General features: G+C 41.8%; 1 protein-coding gene and 1 pseudogene across 1 annotated transcript; one reads left to right on the top strand and one right to left on the bottom strand.

The window, feature by feature from the left end:
* Positions 1-1,359: 1,359 nt before the first annotated feature.
* Positions 1,360-16,499, top strand: LOC133906168 (farnesyl pyrophosphate synthase 2-like; annotated as a pseudogene).
* Positions 16,500-16,626: 127 nt separating this feature from the next.
* Positions 16,627-21,565, bottom strand: LOC133908540 (glycosyltransferase BC10-like). Its single transcript, XM_062350611.1, has 11 exons — positions 20,949-21,565; positions 20,738-20,854; positions 20,519-20,619; positions 19,957-20,028; positions 19,758-19,839; positions 19,586-19,666; positions 18,826-18,867; positions 18,337-18,369; positions 18,077-18,142; positions 17,834-17,980; positions 16,627-17,286 (listed from the first exon to the last, which is right to left on the bottom strand). The coding sequence occupies exons 1-11, from the start codon at positions 21,171-21,173 to the stop codon at positions 17,110-17,112; spliced, it is 1,143 nt and encodes a 380-aa protein (XP_062206595.1). The 5' UTR covers positions 21,174-21,565; the 3' UTR covers positions 16,627-17,109.
* Positions 21,566-23,576: the final 2,011 nt, after the last annotated feature.

Genomic DNA, 23,576 nt, shown 5'->3' with positions numbered 1-23,576 from the left:
TTAATTCCATCCGTGAGAGCTATGCATTCTTAGAGGTGCAACATGTTTCTCTTGAGTTTTTACATCCGCATGTTGTTTTGAGGCGCGTTGGGTGAAAGATTAGGAAAAGACCATCCAAGAAGTTGGTAAGATGCCTATTCAACCCCTCTCTAGTCGTCATTTTTGGTCCTACAATTAGTATCAGAGTCGAGTTTGATCACCTATCAACCTTAACCGGCTTTGTGATCCGTATGTGATAATAGAGAGACATGGGAATGTCCCTTTCTTTGAAGGTTGTGTTTTTTCGTACTGGAGGGGCGCATAGAGGCTTCTCTCTTTAGCTAAGAAAATGTTATATGGGAGATTGTAGACTCCAACTATGAAATTCCTATCGCGCGTAGTTCTCAGGTCTAGATCGAACAATATGAAGTCAACAACAAGGCTAGAAATATATTGTTCACCAGTCTAAGTCGTAATGAGTTTGATAGAGTTCAATACCTTCGTACTGCTAGAGAGATCTGGTCCATTCTTAGTGTCTTTCATGAGGGCACCAACCAGATTAAGGCTCAGCGCCAGAGCACGTATAATCAGGAATATCAGATGTTCATGCAAAACCCTGGAGAGTCTTTGGATGCCACGTTTGCTCGATTTGATGATATTGTTAACAACCCTAGATCCACTGGGGGTTTGCCTTACTCTGATCATAAAAGAGCAATTAGATTCTCTATGCTCTTGACCGTAGCATATGAGAGGTAAAAATGTCTAGCATTGAGGAGTCATCCAGTTATGATACATTAACTTGTGATGAACTCTTCAGCAAGCTAAAATTCACATAAATAGCCAAGATGGCTAGGATAGGTCTAGAAAACCCCCTATTTCAAAATATGGCTTTGATTTCAAGACCTAATGGTGGTAGTCAGGCTGGAGTTGGTCTTTCTTGTGCTAACACTTCACTAGTAGATTTGCTTGTCTTCCTTGGTCTCTATCACAGAAGAGCAGGTGGACATACTTGATGATGAAGATTTGGTATTGATCATGAAGAAGTTCACCTGTTTCTACAACATCCATCGAGAGTGGAGGAGGGGTGGTTCTCGTTCTTTTTATGAGTGTAGTGACACTACTCATTTTAAGGCGAACTACCCCAACCTTAAGAAGAAGGAAGACCACAACCACGACCACGACAAGCATAAGAAGAACAAGAAGCCCTTATTCAAGAACCACGACAAGATAACCAAGAAGGCGGCTAACATGGCTTCACAAGCTTTTGTGGTGGCACTCAGCGATATCGACACTTCCTCAAGCAAGGATAAAAACTCGGAGGAGGAGGAGCAACCCTTGAAGAACAAGAAGAAAAATAAGGACTTCACCGGCCTTCGCTTCATGGTAGACGACAACGACAGCGACTCTGAGCTTTATCCATCTGAGGTATTGCCTTCCTACGATCAACTTTCTATCCAGGTTGATACTTTAAATGATGCTCTTGTTAGTCATAATAGATTTCTTAAGAAAGCGGTTCGTGAGGTTAAGGAACTTAAATCTAAGCTGGAATGTTATTTATCTGATTGAGTTGCTTAGGTCTAGGGTCAAGGATGAGGAGGGTGATAGTTACCTTATGGTCATGAGTGAGCTTGCTGAGCTTCAAACTTTGCATGCCCAAGTCATCAGTCGACTTGAGACTGCTGAGAAGAAGCTCATTAAGAAGGAGTCTAGACCAACTCTCTTAGACGCTTGCAAGAATTATCCTTTGCTCACAAAGGATGTTGAAGTGAAATTCAAGTACATTAAGAAGTTAGAGTCTAGACTGGAGAGTGCTGAGTGTTCTAAGGATGTGTAGTCAAACTATTCTACCTGCATTATCTTTAAGGATAAACTCAGCTGGGTTAGAGGGCAAGTTCAGAAGCTCATGGCTGAGAATGAGTACCTCTTTTCTCTTGTGGAGAAGTGCTCAGAAGGCAAGGGAAAAGTAGATTTGATCATGGCTAAGACCAAGATGTGTGCGGATAAGACAGGGTTAGCTCTAGGGTTGGGATTTGAGAGAGTGACCTACAATGGGTCAAGTAAGACTATGTTCACCACACCCACTACCCTATAGTCTGAAAAATCCAAGATCAATGACACACAACTTATTACTGAAAAGAACAATCCTACATCACAAATCAAGAAGAGAGAGCTTCCAAAGATACAACCCAAGAGAACTCCTCAGTCTAAGAAGAAAGCTCCTACGACAGAACCTAGAATAACAAATAGGCCAGTTCATGAGAGGCGCTATGTATGCACCTATTTTCAAAGAGAGGGTCACCTGGTTGAGTTCTATTTCCTCAGTAGGAGAGATGAGCGGCGTTAGTGAGAGTAGAGCACTCGGGACAAGTACCGTCTCTCTTTTGGTCTACATGAGCCTTTTTCTCACCCTCACTCATGAGTTTTAGACGCTTTTCAGTTCTCTTCTAGAGGCGGTGCTCGGCGTAGGTCATACCCTGGTTCATATGGTTTTGATCCGCGCGACAGAGGCTTTGGGTCACAGCGCTTTGGCAGACCACATTTTTCCTATCATGGTACACACCCCCAGCGTGTTAGAACTGATTCACATATTCACATACACCCTATTTTCACCTCTTCACCTTGAGCGACTCGGTACTGGATCCGCAAGAAGTTTCTTACTTACCCCAGCACTGAGTACTCGAGCTCTCCTTACTTGATGTAGGTGGCAGGCGGAGGCCTAGAGAGCAAGTGGCTTATCGACTCTAGTTTTTCGTGCCATATGACCGGAAATGCATCATGTTTCTCTAGACTCACCCTGACGAAGCGGCATGAGTATATCACATTTGGGGATGATAGAAAGAGAAGAGTGAAGGACAAATGTATGTTAAAAGTGAATGAGAGTTTTATTCTCAAAGATGTGGCTTTGGCGAAGCATCTAGGATACAATTTGCTTTCTATATCTCAGTTGTTGAATGAGGACCTGGAAGTGCGCTTCAAGCGTGATGTTTCTCGAGTTCTTGATTCATCGGGCGCTTTGGTTTATTGGATTTCTTGAGTTGGGAGAGTTTTTGGGGCGCTTTGGTTTATTGGGTTTCTTGAGTTGGGAGAGTTTTTGGAGCGCTTTGGTTTATTGGATCTCTTGAGTTGGGAGAGTTTTTGGAGCTATTTTTTCCTGAGTTTTATGGTCCTTCTCGGTGTTAAATTGCACAACCTTCTTTTGAACTTTGGATGTGGCATAGGAGGTTAGGGCACATGAACTTTGATTTGCTTTCTCATTTGAGTGCCCTTGGCTTGATCCAAGGATTGCCTAAGTTCAAGTTTGAGAAGAATCTTGTTTGTGCTCCTTGTCATCATGATAAGATGCTTGTCGTCTCTCACCCATCAGTCAACCTGGTGATAACTAAACGGCCGGGAGAACTTCTCCATATGGACACTATTGGTCATTCCTGAGTTCGTTCGGTGGGTGGGGAATGGTATGTACTTGTCATTATTGATGACTACTCTCGCTGCTCTTGAGTCTTCTTTCTTCTAAGGAAGGATGAAGTGTTTTCACACTTTTAGAGCTTAGTTTTGAGATTTTTCAAGGAACTCTCTAGTGCATTGAAAGCAATGCATTGAAAGCAATTCATAGTGATAATGGCACTAAGTTTAAGAACTATCTCTTTAATACTTTCTGTCTTGAACATGGCATTGAGCATCAATTTTCTGCCCCACGTGTTCCTCAGCAGAATGGTGTAGTTGAAAGAAAAAATTGAACTTTAGTTGAGATGGCAAGGACGATGCTTAATGAGTATAGGATTCTTAGAAAGTTTTAGGCAGAGGCTAGTAGCACAACTTGCTATATCTCCGATCAAAGTTTCTTGCGCTCGATTCTAAATGTAACTTCTTATGAGATGTGTTTTGAGAGGAAGTCGAATGTTTCTCACTTAAGAGTTTTTGGATGTCGTTGCTTTATCATAAAGCGGGATAATCTTGATAAGTTCGAGTTGCGTTCTTCCGATGAGATTTTCTTAGGTTATTCTCTTCATGTTCATTCTTACAGGGTTTATAATCTTGATACTAACACCATCATGAAGTCCTATAATGTGACATTTGATGAATCAACACCTTGTGCTAGCCCTGTTCTTGAGTGTGCAGATGATCAAGAGATGAGAGAAAGTATCTATATAGATGGCAACCTTCTAGATCTCAGTGATTATGAGAATGATCCACTACTTTCTACTATCACACCTACTTCTGAGCTGGCTCCTATTTTCTCGACACCGGCAGAGGGTCATGTAACCTCTACTTCCACTTCAGTTGCTTTCGAGCCTGCACCTGCAACGTTTGAGGGGGATATCGTTTCATAACACGAGGTTCCTCAACACATTCAACGTAGATATCCCTCATAGTAGATGATCGACGACCTTAGTGAAAGAGTAACGAGGTCCAAATCTGCTTAACATACTCATTTAACTGATTCTGCATTTGTTATATCTTTTGAGCCCCATGATGTTGGACATGCTCTGTCTAATTTTAATTGGGTCAATACTATGCATGAGGAACTAAAATTTTTGAGAGAAATCAAGTTTGGATCCTTGTAAGCCACCCCTAAATATCCATACTATAGGCACCAAATGAGGTTTTTAAAAACAAGCAGGGGAAGGATGGGTCTATAGTTAGAAACAAAACTAGTCTTGTGGCACAAGGTTTCACTCAAATAAAGGGGATAAACTTTAGAGAGACCTTTGCACCAATAGCTAAACTAGAAGCTATTAGGATCCTCCTTACATTTTCGACATCCCAGGGGTTCAAGTTGTACCAAATAGATATCAAGAGTGTTTTTCTAAATGGGTTCATAGAGGAAGATATCTATGTCAAGCAACCTCTTGGTTTTAAGCACCTAAATGCCCATATATAGTATACAAGCTTTAAAAGATTTTGTATGGGCTTAAGCATGCGCTTAGGGTTTGGTATGATAGTCTCGAGTTCTTCTTAGTAGAACATGGGTATGTGATGGGGTCGGTGGATAACACTTTTTTTACTTTTAAGCATAGCAATGATTTTCTACTTATTCAAATAGATGTGGATGATATCATTTTTTGTGACTCTTCTCATTCTCTTGTGGCCAAGTTTGTAGAAACTATGAGAAGAGAATTTGAGATGTCGATGATGGGCGAGCTCAACTTCTTCCTTAGGCTTCAAATCAAGCAATGCAAGCAATGTATATTTGTCCACCAGGAGAAGTACACCAAGGATCTGCTGAAGAAGTTCAACATGAGCTACGTGAAGCCCTTAGCGACACCGATGGTTACCTCGATCGTACTTAATCTAGATGAAGATGGCGAGGCAGTAGACCGGTGGGAGTACAGGAGCATGATTGGCTTCCTCCTGTACCTGACATCCACTTCGACGTATGTTTGTGTGCCTACTTCCAAGCTTCACTGAGGGCATCTCATCGCTAAGCGATGAAGCGCATATTGAGGTATCTTAAACATACCCTTGAGTATGGTCTTTGGTTTTCTGCATTCTCTTTGCTTTCTCTTTGAGGTTTTTTGGATGCCAACTTTGCTGGTTGTAAAATTGATAGAAAGAGTATCTCCGATACTTGTTATTTCTTAGGTAGCTCTCTTATTTATTGGTCTTTTCGTCAGCAGTCTAGTGTTGCGTAGTTAAATACTGAAGCTGAATATGTTGCTGCCGCTAGCTGTTGTTATCAGATTTTGTGGATCGTTGCTACTTTGAGAGATTTTGAGTTAGACTTTAAGAGCGTGCCACTTTTATATGACAACATCAGTGCCATAAGTCTATCCAATAACCCAGTTCAGCACTCCAGAACCAAACACATAGATGTGAGATTCCACTTCTTACGAGACCATAATAAAAAGTGAGACATTGACTTGAGATATATAGATACCTAACACCATCTTGCCGATATATTTATCAAGCCTCTATATGTAACAAGGTTTGTCTTTTTTATGGAAGAGCTTAGAGTGCGTCATCCCTATGAGATTGTGGGGGGGGGGGGGAGGGGGGTTGCAGTTGTACAAACTCTATCATACTTTTGTTGCATTTGCATTGCATAATTAGGCAATTTTATGAATCATATAGACTATAAAATGCTACATTCTTGATCACCATATTCATAATTGCTTTGTCTTAGTCAATACTTGTGTTAAGGCTAGTATCATAAATATATTGCTCTAGGCTTCTTAGTTCAAGAATGTGGATTGAGGAGCATTGCACTATACCTTTTGTCTTTGTCAAATATTTAGCTCATGATAGAACCTTGGGGGAACATATGTTCTTTGTGTCGCAAAGACACCACTTGACATGATCTTGTGAAAAACTTGATAATTTGAGGAATTTGAATAATCTTAAGCAATCAAGTTTCTTGTGATAAGATGTGATCCAATACGGTTATCTTGAATCCGTGAGGTGTTTGCCGTATCCAGTCATGTAACGCTTCACTTGGATAAGAGGCAACTTGATGATAAAGTGAAATACAAAGAATTGTGACTTGTATGTCTAGTTCAAGATTGAAAGACGGAGTGTATCCATTGACATCGGATCGCGATAGGATGCCGGTGCAAGTGATAGTGCGATCCGAGAGATCAGGAGCGAAAGAGACCTGCCAACAGTCAGGATCGCAAGACGGAGTATATGCATCGACATCGTGAAAGGGCAATGATGTCACCTAGAGGGGGGGTGAATAGGCGTTTTTCTAAAAATCCGTCCCCTTTTATCGCTGGCTTAAACTTGCAGCGGAATATAAACTAACGGATTTTCATAAGTGAAAAACCTAAATATGCTAGGCTCAGCTAAGTACACAATCACCTTAAATAAGTATGAAAGTTACAATTCTAAGGTGACAAAAATTATTCAATTCTAGCAAAAGATATGTAAGAAAATATTGATTGAAAAATCCTGAAAATACTGTTCACCAAAGTATCCAAGTTAATCCGGATACTCCAGGTTGTACAGTTTTGGAACCTCCGGGTAAATCCGGAATCTTTAGGTTCTGTACAGAAACTAGCCCGAAACTAAAATTAAACAGCGCCTAAAGTGTGTAGCTCAAACCAAATATAGTCGGGTGTTCCATTTATGATTCCAAATAGATCCACGAAGAATCTACAATCAAATACACACAAATGAGTAGATTGAGCAATATGCACAAATATTGAGCAAGAACTCAAAAGTAAACAAACCGAAATGGAGACACAAAGATTTGTTTCCCAAAGCTCGAATTCACCACCATGAATCCTACGTCTCTGTTGAGAAAGCTCCAATGATTCGGCTCTCTTTCAACCACTCTCCTCGATCCACTAGCTTTATCTCTTCCCTTACAGAAGCGAGATCGATCTTCACAAACTTTCTTGTGGCTCACCACATGCACGGGAGCTCGCCGAACAACACCTAGCTGGCTAGGAGGTTTCACCGCCAAGAGTAACAAATACTTCACGAACTTCTCGCCGATGAACTCAAGTGCTCAAGAATGGATTTTAGCTCACTTGCACTCAATCTTCCAATCTCACAACCCAGCTTGTTTTCTCAAATCTCTCACTAAAATGAAGTGGGAAGGAGGTCTTTTGGTCTAAAAGATTTGTCCTTTGTGCCCTTGCAGCAGCCTCAAAGGATGGAGGTGAGGGGGTATAAATACACAACCCCCAAAAACTAGCCGTTACAGCACTTTTTTACTGACCCGAGGTATCCGGGTCAACCCGGAGAATCCGGGTTGGCACAGGAATGCTAAACCGAGAACCCTTGGCCGGAACTCAACCCAGAGACTCTGGAGCCCGGAGTATCCGAGTCCACCCAGAGACTCCGGGTGAACTAAACATCCCCAAACTGAGACCTCCCCTCGAAACCTTACCCGAAGACTCCAGACAACCCGGAGTATCCGGGTTCAGCACAGCTGGTCCTCTAAAAATGGCGATAACTTTTGATCCCGAAGTCCAATTTTGACGATTTTGGACTCTGTGGAAAGCTTATTCAGAGGGATACACATCCCAACTGAATTCATGACCTCAAACACATTGGATAAAATTAGAAACACTCCAAAACTAAATTCGGACACTTCCACACTTTCTGCACCGGGATTTCTAAAAACAACTCTCACTTGGGTTTGGTTAGAAACTCTTGAGCACTGAGACATGACAAATAGCTCTACATTGCATCCCTCTTAATAGTACAGCATACCTATACTCAAAATAAAAAAATAAAAAAACTCGTTTGAACCACTTTGAGCCTTTGAATAACTTTCAAGTACCGCTTCTTTAATTCAAACCTTGAGGGTTGCCAACTTTCATATATTCTTCACTCCATCTCTTCTTGATTCTTCATATAAATTATGCGAATCACTTGTAGCTTTCCATGGCCTCATACGGTCCATTGGCGCAAAGCCTTCACTCGCTCTTCACCACCGCCTTGGTCCTTCGGCGTCAAGCCATTTGCTTGCCCTTCACCGTCTTGCCATAGAAAACCACTTTGTATTTGACATCTTCAAGAAATTCACTTTATCAAATATCGAGTCCACTTTTGTTCTTTACTTTTGGCATATATGATTTCAATTCAACTTATGCCCTCTTATGGATCCTAACTCCATCTCACTCCAAGCACAAAACACATGGGTTAGTCCATAAAACCTAATTGACAACTTTTGTACCTTAAGCTACTTGATCTCCACGTATAACTTATTAGCCTTCATGCATATTGTCAATCTTCATATAGAACATAACCCCACTCATTCATAAGCATATAGCACACGAGTTAGTCTATAAAACTCTATTTATAAAACTCTATTAACAATGTCATACTTTTAGTTACTTGATGTCCATAAGTAACTTAGTCTTCAAGTTTATTGTCAATTTTATTGAGCTTTTCCTTCTCCTTATGAGCATCACTAAGAGCTCAATGACAACTATACATTTCTTTTATTCTCATGGCATTTCTCAGGAAATCCATGATTCTTCACTTATGTATCTTTCGAGCATCACTTAGAGCTCATTCATCTTGATGCATTTTCAATCTCCTCATTCACTTAAAGCTCATGCATATCTCTCAATGCATTACCTATGGAACAACCTACTAACAAACTCAACACCATTGTTAGTTTATAGGTATTGTTATTAATTACTAAAACCACACATAAGGGCTAGATGCACTTTCACATCGGATCGTTTGCTTAAGGTGTAAGCAAGTGACGGTGAGTAAGCGTGCAAGACGGTTTTGTGGTTTGCCTCAAAAACCTTGGAAGGATGGAGTGAACCTGGCATTATCGTGAAGTTTGAGTTGAGGCGAAGCTAAGTCATGAAGGCGTCACAACCATCCGATGGACAAGGAAAAAGATGGACGAAAATGCTCTCGGTGGTAGGCATGAGTATTTTGTAAGAGAGGGGTATTTTGGGACCAATCTAGAAAACTTAGGGTCAAGGAACCTTTTCTATAAATAGAAGGGGAGGGTTGGTTGAGCCCATTGAACCAGCGATTTGAGAGTTATGTGGTAGGGTTTTAGGAGAGAGAGAGATGAATGCTTAGCTTATGTATTAGGTGATAGATTTTTGTATACAAAATACTTTGTAATCTACCAAAAATAGGGTTATCTTTTACAAGTAATGAAGTTCATGTTGCCTCTTATGATTATGTTCATCTTCTTCTAGTTTCTCTCTATTGGCTCTCTTGCTTTATTATGAGTTTTTCATTTTTCATTACGATTTCCGTTTTGGATTGAGAGCTGAAATTGTTCACCATGTTGAAGTGGTTCTTCTTGTTGCTAGAGACATACAATTCACATTCAGAATTGGTCTTAAATTCCTTTGCCTCTAAATCATCAACTTTAAGAGTTTCTTCACTCGGTGACTATCTACTTGGATTTAGTGTTTCTTTCTCAAATTGCAAGATTTTGTGTGCGGTGATATATTTATTGGTTTTTAATGGAACCTAGTGTTCAATTCCATCCATGAGAGCCATGCTTTCTTAGAAGAACTTTTGATGCAACGTGTTTCTCTTGAGTTTTTGCTTCCACATGTTATTTTGAGGCACGTTGGGTGAGAATTAGGAAAAAGTTATCCAAGAAGTTGGTAAGGCGCCTATTCATCCCCCCTTTAGTCGTCATTCTTGATCCTACACAATTTATCATGGTTTTAATCTTAAACCCTTTTCTCTGAGCAAATGTTGGACGACAACGTGCTTGGCGGTGAGCAAAATTTGATTTTTTGGGGACAAGGAGGATGCATAAAACATTTGTGGTTTGGCGCAACCTTCCTCCTCAATAACTTTGGCATTCAGCTCATCTCCAACAGAATTCGACATCGTGCCTTCATAGTTTACTACGGTTGCTATAGACCGCACGATCTGTCATGGTGTGCAGTAGGCTAACGACCCAATTGATCGCGCCGCCGAAGACGGTTGCGTTCTGGCTGCATGGGGTGGAGCACCGTTCGCCGCCTCAGTCTGTCCTGGCGTGCTATAGACAATCGGCTCGGTGCACCGCACCACCAAGGTGGGTTGCGATCTTCCTGCATCGGGTGGTGCATCGTCCATCACCTTGGTTTGCCTTGGTGTGCAGTAAGACAGAGTTTCGGTTCACGGCAATGCCAAGGTGGGCAGCGGACTGGTCGTGTTGGGCAGAGCACAATCTGGCCTGGTGAAAATTTCTTCCTCTTCTGTGCAGGCCAGCAACAACTTCCCCAATCCGCCACTGTGGTTGAGGCGCGATCGAGGCCGCCGTGGGTCATGCATGTGTACATGCGACAATGTTCGACGGTCATGCGGTCTCCGCCTTCTTCGACACCTGCCCTCTCTCCCTCAACTGCCTCCCTGGGAGTTGGTACTGAAGAGGCCAGGAACGTGCTTGTGGACAAAGAGGGGACTCCGGCCACCTCATCGGCGGTGGTTACACAAAAAGGTGGTAGCCGCCGTAGCTCACACCACCAGGATTTGCTAGCTGAAAATGGGGTTCCGACGGTGGACGTTGACTCCATGGCTAAAGCAATGAAGTGTGTGGCGACAAAGAACCTCGACATAGCAGCCAAAACGAGCTCATCAATCTTCACTCAATCATTAGGTATGCCACACAATGCATCCCCTTCTATCCACTCTAAAATTAGTACTACTGGCATATCATTGGGCAACAATGACTAAGAGATTGATTTTTCTATAAAAACACTAAAACACATTATTGTTGATAGGGTGAAATTTTAACCCAAAACCTCTAAACAAACCATTAAAAATGAAACAAACATTTATTATCATGGTTCAAGCGAAGATGAGATGGAGGCCATGTGGGACGGTACTCTTTTATCTCACTTAGTAAATGAGATCACAGAGGTAGACACGGATGAGATAGAGTTGGGAAGCTTAATATGCGACCTTAAGGCTACCCCTCGAAAATCCAAGTCGATTTCCTCAAAGAAAAAAGGTTGCACGATCAGGCATGTAGCTAAGAGCCAAAAATCCAAAAAATTAACAAGTGTCAAATGAAAAGTATTTTCTGTAACAGCAGAGGTCTTAGTGATTTGGCCAAATTTCGGTTCATAAATGAAAGTGCTAGTAAACATGGATTATAATTTATCGCTTTACTAAAAATGCGAAAAAGAAGAAGCGGAAGCTGGGATCGTGAACCGCTTATCTAGCGTTTGTTAGGACCCTTACAGCAGTATATAGTCCAGCCCAAGCGGAACAAAAAGCCAGCTTCCTTGAAGAGCTAGTTAACATGTGCCACGATAACCCACACCTTATATTGATCAGCGGAGACTTTAATATTTTAAGGTTTAGTCAAGAGAAAAATAATGACATGTTCTTCAATTGGTGGCTTTTCTTGTTCAACGCAGTCACTAATAGTTTGGACCTAAGAGAGATCGAACCATCAGGGAGAAGATATGCCTGGTCTAACAATCATGATAATCCTACCTTTGAGAAACTTTATCAGGTCTTAATGTCTACAGAGTAGGAATTAAAATACCCATTGGTAGCCCTACAGGCCCTCGAGAGGACATCATTGCCAAACCATACTCCTATCATGGTAGATATCGGTGACTCGACTCCAAATGGAGGTCAAAGACCCTTCAAATTTGAGCTAGGTTGGCTGGCTCGTGAGGGGTTTGCAGACCGGGTTAAGGAGTTATAGAAACGACCATCGCGGGGTCGAACATCCACATAAAGGTGGACAAATAAACTTAGCTCACTAAGGCGATACCTTAAAAGATGGGCCACACACACTAGTGAGATGTACAAACAACAAAAGAAAGACCTCCTGGCAATAATCGACGAACTCAACAAAAAGTATGAGCTTCGTTGTCTAACAGAAAGGGAAATTAATATAAAGAATCAATCGACTGAAAAATTGGTTAACCTACTCCAAGAAGAGGATATTAAATGGTACCAACGTGCCAAGGTCAACGATATCCTCCAAGGAGACAACAATGCATGCTATTTCCAATTGATTGCAAATGGCAAACATAGAAAACAACGCATCTTCAGCCTAGAACAAGAAGAAGGAAAAATTGAGGGACAAGTTCACTTAAATACATACATAACTAAATATTACAAAGAATTATTTGGTCCACCTAAGAACAATCATTTCTCCATGACCGAGTCACGGACAGATGACATCACTCAGGTAGCTGATGCCAAAAATGACATTCTTACAGCCCCATTCATGGAAAAGGAAGTAAAGGACTCCATATTCTAAATGAAACGTAATAAAGCACCGGGTCCGGATCGCTTTTCAGCCTAGTTCTACCAGACCTTTTGGGATAGCATCAGGGAAGGCCTGATGGAAATGTTTCATGAAATGCATACCGAGAACCTCCCGATATATAGCTTAATTTCAGTGTAATTATGCTATTGCCAAAAATTAAAGAAGCATGTCGTGTCCAACAGTACAGACTGATCTATCTACTAAATGTCAGCTTCAAAGTATTCAATAAGGTGGTGACCAACATAATCAATAGTGTTGTAGACTGCATAATCTGTCCCACACAAACAATGTTCATGCAGAGAAGAAATATCCTAGAAGGGGCGGTCATTCTCCACGAGACATTACACGAGCTCTATTGAAAAAAGATGAATGGTGTAATTATCAAAATTGATTTTGTGAAAGCATACGACAAAGTAGAAGGGCCATTCTTGCTATAGTCCCTTCATATGAAAGACTTCTCGTCTAAATGGTGCATATGGGTTGAAATCTTCATTTTCGAGGGGAGCGTAGAAATAAAAGTAAATGAAGAAATTGGCCATTACTTCCAAACAAAAAAGGGTTTGAGTCAAGGCGTTGTCTCCAATTCTATTTAACATTATCACAGATATGTTAGTAATACTAATTGAGAGGGCTAAAAATCCAGACCAAGTTAAAAGGAGTTGTACCCCACTTGGTGGAATGTGGGCTATCAATCCTCCAATACGCCGACAACATGATTCTATGAATGGATGATGATTTGGAAAATGCCAAGAACATGAAGCTCTTGCTTTGTGCATTTGAGCAGCTCGCAGGGTTAAAAATAAATTTTCATAAAAGTGAAATGTTTTGCTTTGGGGCGTCTCAAGACAAAGCCGATCAATATACTGAAATATTCGGATGTGCAATGGGTGAGTTACCTCAACGGTACCTAAGAATTCCAATTCACTATAGAAAACTCAAAAACTCAGATTGGAAAGGAGTAGAGGAACGAATCAAAAAAAAAACTACACAGCTAGAAAGCCAAGTACTTAACTGCAAGTGGCAGGTTGGTACTTCTTAACTCAGTCCTTAGTAGCCTACTCACCTATATGATGTCCTTCTTCCAAATCCCATGCAGGGTTCTAAAGAAGACCGATTATATTAAATTAAGATTGTATTGGCAAAGTGATAGTCACAAAAAGAAGTACCGCCTGGCAAAATGGAAAGCTATGTGTAAACCCAAAGACCTGGGTGGACTAAAGATAAAGGACCTTGATATCCAAAATATCCCCCTCCTATGCAAGTGGCTATACAAGTTACTGATGGAGGAGGGGACTTGGCAATAACTACTTTGAAACAAAAACATGGGAACAAAACCACTTTCGCAAGTTGAGGGAAAACCAGGTGACTCACACTTTTGAGCTGGACTAATGAAAGTTAAAATATCTTATTCTGATATGGAACTTTTGATATAAAGGACGACTCAAAAATTCGATTTCGGGAGGACATTTGGTTGGGCAACTCGCCAATTAGAGTCCAATTTGTTTCACTTTATACTATCATGCGAAATAAATAAGATTCAGTATCATGGGCGATGGAGTCATTCCCCACAAATATTTCATTCAGGCGGGACCTGACTGGCCCGAAATTAGTCGTGTGGAATGAATTGATGTCATGTCTCACCAACATCACTTTGTCCGGAGACCGATATGAGTTCAAGTGGAGCTTAAACCAAACTGGAAGATCCGTAGTTAGCTCTCTGTACAGGGTTCTACTGCAAGGGGATGAACCAATTCAGAATAGTCAAAAGTGAAAATTAAAACTACCACTAAAAGTTAAAATTTTCCTTTGTTATTTACACAAGGATATTCTATTGACCAAGGATAACCTAAGCAAAAGACAATGGCTTAGAGATCAGAAGTGTTGCTTTTGTCACGAATCTAAAACAATTAAGCACCTCTTTTTTTTTATTGCCGTTTCGCGCATTCTGTATGGCTTATAGTCCAGACGGCATCGAATCTTTACCAACTACGAAGTGTCCAAAATATGTTTGGGATTTGGCTTCGGGGTCTTACTAAAAATTTGAAAGGATGTATACTGGCGGTGGCGGCTACATTTTATTAGTCTTTATGGCTATGCAGGAATGACATTGTCTTTAACAAGAGGAAATATTTTTCTCATTTACATGTTAGTTTTACTTATACACACTGGCTCTATTCGTGTTATGTATTATATCAGCAGGAGCACCGTAAGATGGCTACTACAGCTTGTACACGACTGGAGTGGACGGACGGGGGCTCTTTACCCGGTTTAGATGTCATTCTAGATTGCGGATCCAAAGCTAAGTAGAATAACCTCAATTGTGGATATGTATTTCCATCTTGATAGACTTTTGATTGTTTTATGTCGCCTGTTAATTAGTATGTGGTTGTGTGCATCGTAGCTACGTAGAGACCAAAGGTAAACTCTTATTTATTTGTATCATTTTGATGTAACGATGAGAATTTAATAAAACTCTCTTTTTTTTAAAAAAAATAAACATTGGTGGTTGGCAAATGATTTAGAGCTGTCATGTACAGGAAAGCTGAACCGTGGCCTGGCTGTTATCGAGAGCTATAAATTGTTGAAAGGTGGATCTGAACCAAGGGGTTACTTGCTCGCATCCTTGGTTGGGGCATTGAATGGGTACAGATACTTCTGTAATTTACTGATTTGAGGATTATGAAACCATGTTAGCAGGTCTAATTGTTTTGTTGGATTGTTCTTTTGAGTACTTTGCAGCTTCAGGCCTATTTTCTAATTCTTGATATTATGGATAATTCTCAAACCAGGCGAGGAAAGCCTTGTTGGTATAGACTTCCAAAGGTTATTACTATTAACTTGAACTAGCACCATGATGTATCCTCAGATTAATATTCTGAGTTCTAGTCCACCCGTTGACCCCGATAATTGTACTTTTATCTTTTATTATTTTACTTTGAGCACGTTGGTCTCATTGCTATAAATGATGCACTTGTCCTCCGTAGCCAAATATCACAGATCTTCAATATCACGGATCTTCAAGCGCTACTTTTTCGGGAAAACTCACTATGTGGATCTCCTGGACTTGTTCAACGAGGTAATTATTTATGCTCAACACATTGGTCTCATTTTAGTACAAGTTTTGTTACAGGACCATAAATCTGTTACTACACGTTCAGGTTGAGTTTCAGGAGAGTTGCTAGATCAAATGACAACAAATGAAGGGAGGAAAGATCTGAACAAGTATACTATGCATGTGTATGTCACCTGATTATGAACTTTTCCATGATATTATACTGTGCTCCGTACCTTATTTGTCATTCTGTGCTTATATTGTTTATTTCCTACCGACGACAAAACTTTTAAATTCTATGCAGCTACCGGCGCATTGTTGAATACAAGACAGCGTACTATTCATTCTATTTGCCGGTAAAAACATGTACTCTACCTAATATTCACAGCATTAGTTTATCATATTGTTCATCCATGCATAAAACATGGAATTTTTTTTCCTTCTGTTGTGAATATCTGCACCACTGCACTCCTACCTAGACAAAGTAGAACTGCCGAACTAGCAACCAAATTCATATGGTCACTGTTCCCTATCCTTTTCACTGGGTGATGACCATGATTCCTCACTGTGAGAGTACATATTGCTCTTGGTGAAGTGTGAAGTCGCTGATAGTAGCAACAATTTTGTTAATTCATACCTATGGAAAGTGTACATGTACATGTAGTGATGTTCAATTTCTTTCTCTCTTTGTGATCAGCAACCTTACTCAGGAGTTCTGATTCACCAGCAACAAAATTCTTTTAACCTGTGAAGGAGTTCTCAGAATGCAAAAGAATTGTAGAATCATTTGGGTTCCTTGCAGAGTTGTAGAACCGTTGGTGTGTTAACTTGTGCTTACTGCTCAACCTTTGTGGACCATTTGTCTATAAATAAGAAGAGCATGTTCCCTCAAAGGAAAAGCGGAAAAAAGACAGCAAAGTATTCAAGACTTTAGAGCTTGTATGATCAGTATTCTGAACAGTCAGGTGGCACATTTGTCTTCTGGCTTCTGCCTCTGTTCACTATATTTAAAGAGTTTGTATGTAATAACCAAAAAATCTACCTTCAGATTTTACAAGGGGAAGAATATGTATACAATCATTAAAGCTATTGCTACAATTCCCCTGTTCTGTCAGTAGTATTGGGGGAAGGATTGGGAATACTCCATGTCTCCATCCTTCATTACAGGTAGATGATCCTACCTATCTCTTGGAGATTGTATAGTGATGGAGCTGAAAAACTTCAAAAACTGCTGCTCTGTACATCAAACCTCTTCCGTCCTAACCGCCTAAGCGCAATCTGATCACTGTCATTACACTATGATACTCCATATCTCAGTGGTTTCAGCTGCAACTAATACTGCATCCAATGAGGCTGGTACCAGTTATGAACAGTGCCTGACCCGTCAAAACGATGAATATGAACTTGTATAAAATTTTTGTTAAAAGTTAACCAGCAGCTGAGCAGATTTCGGCGGGCCAACAGCTCCTTGCTCCAACAGATGCATGGCCGCACTATAAGAGAACTTCCTAGCAAATAGAAAACATGGAACGGAGGTACCATTGCATTGGCACCACTCTGTCCTGTACTCCATTTGATAGTTGACATGATCGATACTCTACAAAAGTATTCATAACAGACTATAAGTGGCGTGGTAACAACTGAATAATATAGCATATGCGTTCTGTACTATAGAACACAGTGTTTCTTAAGAAAAGTGATCTGTTACAAAGTAAACCATAAGAAACTTCAACATCGCCATCAGGTATCAATGTATCATAAAGAGGTAAACATATCCTTCTGCCATGCAGACACATATTCTGAGTCGGAGTGTTTCTTTATTCTGGAGAATTAGATACTTGATTCATGTTACGCATATTCAATATTGCTTTATGACCACAATAGCGAGAATAGATCAGGAACATAAACACTAAAATATTTTAAAAAAACTCAACCAACCTAGGAGGAACTAGATGGCATTGTAAATAAGAAGAAATAAGCACCCAAATTCGCGTTGAAGAGGACTCGAAACAGGGTGTTCTAGGCATACATCCATACCCTCAACCAACCGAGCTAGGCTCAGTTCCTAACACTGAAATATTTTAGGCCTCAACTTCATAGACTAGTGCAAAAAGATGACATGCAGAACACAATCAAGAGTTTACCTTGATAACACTGATATGCTCAGGACTAGTTGTGTCGTACTCAAATTTCATAGGATGCCAAGCCATTTTCTCTTTCGGATTTGATGATTGGTTCCATGAGGTATAGGTCAAAGTTCTTCTTTCCAGTTCATCTTCAAGACCTTTGATCTAAAATATTAAAAGAAAGTGCCAACTATTATGAATCTATGTGATCATTGTGTCAATTCCACTTTTGAGATCTATAGAAGCAATAACAAGGCTTACAGAAAATAACGTCTGCACATAGTGTTCATCAGGAATACAATCATGCTCCTCTAGAGAAACTCTTTTCTGCAAGGTTAAACACAAACATCATGTCTCAGACAGAAAAACTCAAATGAATAAGAAACTTTATGTGCTACGAGCAAGACAACAACAGCAAGAGGGTAACATTTTCACACAATCATATGCATAAGTATGCAGTCTAGATCTACTTCCATCTGAATACATGAAGAGAATGTGGACAACTGAAACTTTACTAGTACCTGGTTTCTCCGAAAATTGAACCCATATCGTCTCTGCAAGGAAAGTGCATTACTATATGAGAACAATAGTCGGACACAAGAATCAATTGGAGGATCAGTTATTGGATGCATGACAAATCATTACTGAGCAGGGAATGGAAAATGGGATTGCCTATTAGATTCATTAATGATCCAAAGAAACAAAAATAAAGCATTTTCCTTATCTAAAACTTAGACATGTCGGATCATTTAAGCACATTCACATTGGTAAGATGAAAAGAGTCTATATTATGGAGTGTAGGAGAGTGGTGCTGGTGCACATCCAACTATGTTTATTACTACCTTCGGTACAAAATGAATGTCATTTTACCTAAGATTGCACAGACCAAGGCAAATGCAGAATAACAGGCATTGAATGCCATACCTTTTGGCCCAAAACTTCATATGGAGACAGCGTAGTGTTACAAGTCTAATAAAAGTGTATAAGAATGAAGTAAACTAAAAACTTACAGCATTTGGCTTTCGTCCAAGCAAAGTCTTGGTCACTACCATCTGTAGAAGTCAAGTCAAAAAACAATAAAATTGTTACTGCCTCAGACAGAAGAATATGAAGACTACATTATTTGTGATACATTAGCAAAAGACTACTTATATCTGGTACAGTATTTCAACAGCTTCATATAAGTGAGATAAATATAATAATCAATCTTAATCAGTCATATAAACAGGGGACCAGAATCATGGTGCTGATTAAGATAGACACTAATCAAGTGGCAATCATGTAATTGTTGTATGAAGATGGTCCTGGACGTTTAGACTGCATAGCATATTACTGGGAAAAAATAGTTGTGGAACAGGACCTCTAGTTAGAATAGATCTCATAAAGCAACTTCAGATTAGTATTTAGAACTTAAAAGCACCTAGCAGCTTGCTTGGTACTTATCCAAGGTAGGAATAGGGTGCCAGCATTCCTAATTGATATAACATAATCATGAAACTAATTCTCCTAGTAATAATAATTGGGCAGCACATGACATGGCTATATCTTCAAACCAGGGAATCAGAAGACCAGCCTACAGCATGCATTTTTGTTGAACTAGTCATTAAGCTCAAGCATCAAAGGATCTAGAATTAATTAGAGAAAGGAAGAGAAACTGAAACAGTAAAACAGGTGCACTGAAAAGTCCTTTAATAATAACTTTTCTTAAAGAAGATCAAGGTCAAACTAACAACATGATGCAGTGTTGACATGGAGACAACAACAATATACCTTGCAATGCCTTCTGAATACTTGAAGGACATTTTTGTCACCAACAATAACTTCGGCATGTCTTCTGATTAACGTTACCCACTGAAACGAGAAGACAGATGGACTCAGAATACAGCACGCAATAGGTATTGAAATATATGTAAGAACAAGAAAGCCCAGAAAGTACAAGAACCTGGGACCCTTTCCTCCATTTATCCTTTGGAATGGTGGGAGACATGTTTGGATTATAACGCTCATCCGTCTTGTCAACGAAACTGGAAGATTAGTTAACTAGTTATGAGAATAAATAATCAAAATATTGCAGATTATGGGAAAGTTTAATGGAACAAACAATAACTTGCATGTTCACATATGGTGTTTTTGTCCTTTACCTGTCTACAAAACTTTTAGGTGAAGCCACCAAGTAAGTATATATGTAGCTGAAATTATAGAGAGGAACGCAACTGCAGCAGGAAAAGGACAGGTATTGCAATGTCAATAAAGTAACTGCAAACTTTAATAAGGAGTTAAGACATGAATCTGCCAACAAAGTAAAGCAAAACCCAAACGACAATACAGTTATACAGACACATGCATACTAGGGCATGTAATCAGACTGTCACTCGAGAAATTCTCCCACGCCTGGAGCGGAGTCGCTCCACCAGGAGTGTAGGAGCACCCGCAAAGGAGAACAATAAACAAGGATTTACGAATGACTATAGAAGACTGCTCCTTTGAAATCAACGGTGGTTTCACTTCGTTCACCGTGTAACTATATGCGACTCCGTGATGCTACCAAGGTTCTGGTTCCACTCGAGTTCACTTGTCAATTACCATTACTAAACATGCAGTTATTAAATTGAACATGGACCGCTTCACAAATTTTGAACTTTATGTACGAATTACGAACAAGATCAGTACGCACACACGTGTGGATTGGGAAAAGTACCGCACCTATCCGAGAGCAAAACAAAGCGCTGGTTCGCGGTATCCTGGAGCGCGGCGGCGAACAACATCCTTTCCGCCTCGACCATGGTCGCTTCGCCCCACGCTACCTGCGGGACACAAGCGTATTCCCCCCAACTCAAAATCGTACCCAGGGGCCAGGGCTCCACGAGAGCAGCCATTGCGCGAAAACCCACATCATCAAGAAGAAAGCCCAAAAGGTCCAACCTTCACGCTCCTCGTGAGTTGCCGCCCGTAGAAGTACGGCGATCCCGTGGTGGTGCGGTCAAGCTGGAACCCGGGCGCCGAGTGCACGTACACCGAGAACTTCCCCTCGTCGCCGTTCTGCAGGAACACGCGGCGATCAGGCCACCAATAAAATAGCTAAACTCGACAGATGCAACGTACGAATCGACTAGGAGGCGAGGTTGCTGCTTACGCGGAAGAAGGCGTCCCAGAGGAAGTCGAGCGGCACGCCGGCGCGGACGAGGAAGAGGAAGGCGACCTTGGCGGGCCCCGCGGCGGGCGGCGGCGCGGCGGGGGGCGCCCCCAGGAGGGACTGGGTGCGGAGCAGCGCCGCGAGGAGCAGCAGGAAGGAGAGGGGCGCGGCGAGGCGGAGGCAGAGGCGCGCTCGCGCGCGGCGCCGCGACCGCTTCACCGGCATCGGCGGGCGCGGGCGGCGGCACTGGCTGCGGCGGCGTGCGGGTCCCCTCCTAACCGGGCCGATGCCTCCGTGGCATCGAAAACTTCAAAGCTTTGTCTGGGGAGAAAATAGAACGGGAGCCCGCGGCGGTGGGGTTAAAGAGGAGATGGCGTTTACTGCGAGGCTGCGGCGTGGCGTTCCGGGGCGGGCGCTTGGCCAGGCGCGGCGGGACGGTGATGTGCGGTGCGGTTTTGGCGGAGGACAGGAGGAGGAGGAAGGGGTGCCGTGGCGCCGGTGTTTCCCGTAGTGCGATCTTTCGGCCGTCCCTGTCGGGCGCCGGTGCGGGTTGGGATACGCGGCGGTGTGCGTGGGGCTGGCTGGTGGGATCCGCATCTCGAATGCGGCGGCGTGCACATTTGCAGGGGAGACTAGTTAGCGTTTGCTTGTTTTGTTTCCATCGCGGGGTTCGAGGATCTTCGGTCCCACCGACGAACACGGAAACTTGACTGGGGCCTGGGGGCCAGGCACGTGGATGTATGTTTTATCATAATTATTTATTTGTATTAAAATATGTATTAAAAAAGTAGATGGAGAAATTATAAAGTAGATAAAAGAATAAACGGATTAATAAATATTAAATAGAAGATACATAAAGACGATATATATGAAAAGACATATAAAGTCTCATTTCTCTCTCATCGATCCGTTTGGGAAGTTTAGAGTGTGTTTAGTTGCCTGTATGGTGTTTTATATAGCTGCATCGTATATACTGGATGAGAGGAAGCAGGCTGGGGGAGTTATATTTTAGAAAAGAAAAGTGTTTGGTTGGTTGGATGAACGGATGCAAGTTGAATTTAAGTTTGTGTTTGGTAGGCTGAATCTGAGGCTGCGTGAGGAAGTTCGCTATCGCTGACGAGTGAGCCCAGCGTCAAACCACTGCATCTGGTGAGCCAGGACGTGAGCTACGGTCAATTTCGACGCATGCAGCATCCGGCCATATACGCGTACGAGCGGGTGCAAACGGAGTGCGAGCATCACGGCAACTAAACAACGCCCTCTATCAATTTGTACGCACGATGCTGCATCCGTCGGTGCATACACGTGCTCGGCAGGGCATCCAAACACGCCCTTAGGACGGGCATGGCTGGTTGCAATTTGCTTTTCTAGATTTCGCCGTGATCTTTGCCAGCAGAGACATGTGACATCCATTGCAGTCTCTTAAATCCAGGGCTCCTTGGAGCAGAGATCTAGCAACCAGGAGTTTGCTGGTTAAACTAAATCTACAGAGCTGATTCGATGTTAACTCGAGGCCACGTGCTGGGTCCAGCCGAGAAAAGATGACCGGCAGTCACCATCGAATATCATGTTCCAAGTCAAATAAGGAGACAAACGATGCAGCGGGAATCGATCGGCAGTTTAATGTCTTCTACCATGGTGAAACCACCCCCGTCAATCATGGAGCGCTGGAACCGGGCAGCGGCCGAGCGAGTTTGCATCGCGGTGTCGCGTTCATGACTCCCCGAATAGACAATCTGTGGACAGGAGTGCACCCGTTTTGTAAAGGAGAGGAGAAAGAGTGGGCGAGTGGCTGCGGTTTCCCCTGGCACATGCCGTCACAGCGTCTGGAGTCTGCGCTTGGGCTAGCCACGGAGGGGTCCGCGCTCCCAAGTCGTCTCGGCCACCTGTGGCGTCCCGACAGAAGCGGTTCTTTTAATGTAACCTCACCTAACATCCTCGCTAACACACGAGACTCACTCTACAAATTAGTTCATATGTGAACTTCTATGTCACTATGCATCTCGTTCTGTCCTGATCCTTGTCCGCCCCACATTTTGCTAGGTTGGCTTGCACGGTCCTTGACCTCTCAGCGCTCACGCGATCAGTCCAAGACCAAAGGCTAGCTAGACGATCCGAGCTGAACGCAGTGTCCTGCTCGTCTCGGTCTCCCTCTCCTCTCCAAGTGCAGAAGAAAACGTGAATTTCCGGCGAAACTGGCATTTGTAGGAGTGAAGCAAGAGCAGGTAGGCTGGCACCCGTGATGCTTAGCAATTACTACTAGCATCAGTCATTAGATTATCCTAATTATATTTTTTATTTTATTTTCTTTCTGATTTCTCTCTGTTCTTATTTCCTTTATTTTTATCTTATCTTCAATAGTTTTCTTTCTAAGATATTCATGAAAAAAAAAGAATCACACGATAAAAGTAATGAAGGTGAGAATCTGTTTACGATAAGAACCGCAAAGTGAAATCATTCGAGCGTTAGAGAAAATGAAATCTCTTCGTGATTCGGTTAACAGTTCTCTCTCAATTGTTTCGCGTTGCTTGCTTCGCTTTGTACGGGGGCAGTGTTTGGCCTTGCAAAAGAAAAAAGGTTTCTTTTCCAACTGAGCGAGCAATCAATAGCATTGGGAAGAAAAGCATA

This window comes from Phragmites australis, chromosome 2 (assembly GCF_958298935.1).
Source record: "Phragmites australis chromosome 2, lpPhrAust1.1, whole genome shotgun sequence".
NCBI lineage: Eukaryota > Viridiplantae > Streptophyta > Magnoliopsida > Poales > Poaceae > Phragmites > Phragmites australis.
Note: the sequence above shows the minus strand (reverse complement) of the source record. Positions and strands in the feature narration are given on the sequence as shown.

Bases quoted from the DNA above. Each gene is read 5' to 3' on its own strand.
- LOC133908540 (XM_062350611.1), bottom strand. From the start codon at position 21,173: ATGCCGGTGAAGCGGTCGCGGCGCCGCGCGCGAGCGCGCCTCTGCCTC. The intron at 20,029-20,518 runs GTGCGGTACTTT...TTCCTGCTGCAG, and splicing joins TTTGTTTTGCTCTCGGATAG to TTGCGTTCCTCTCTATAATT. The intron at 19,840-19,956 runs GTAAAGGACAAA...CTAATCTTCCAG, and splicing joins CCTAAAAGTTTTGTAGACAG to TTTCGTTGACAAGACGGATG.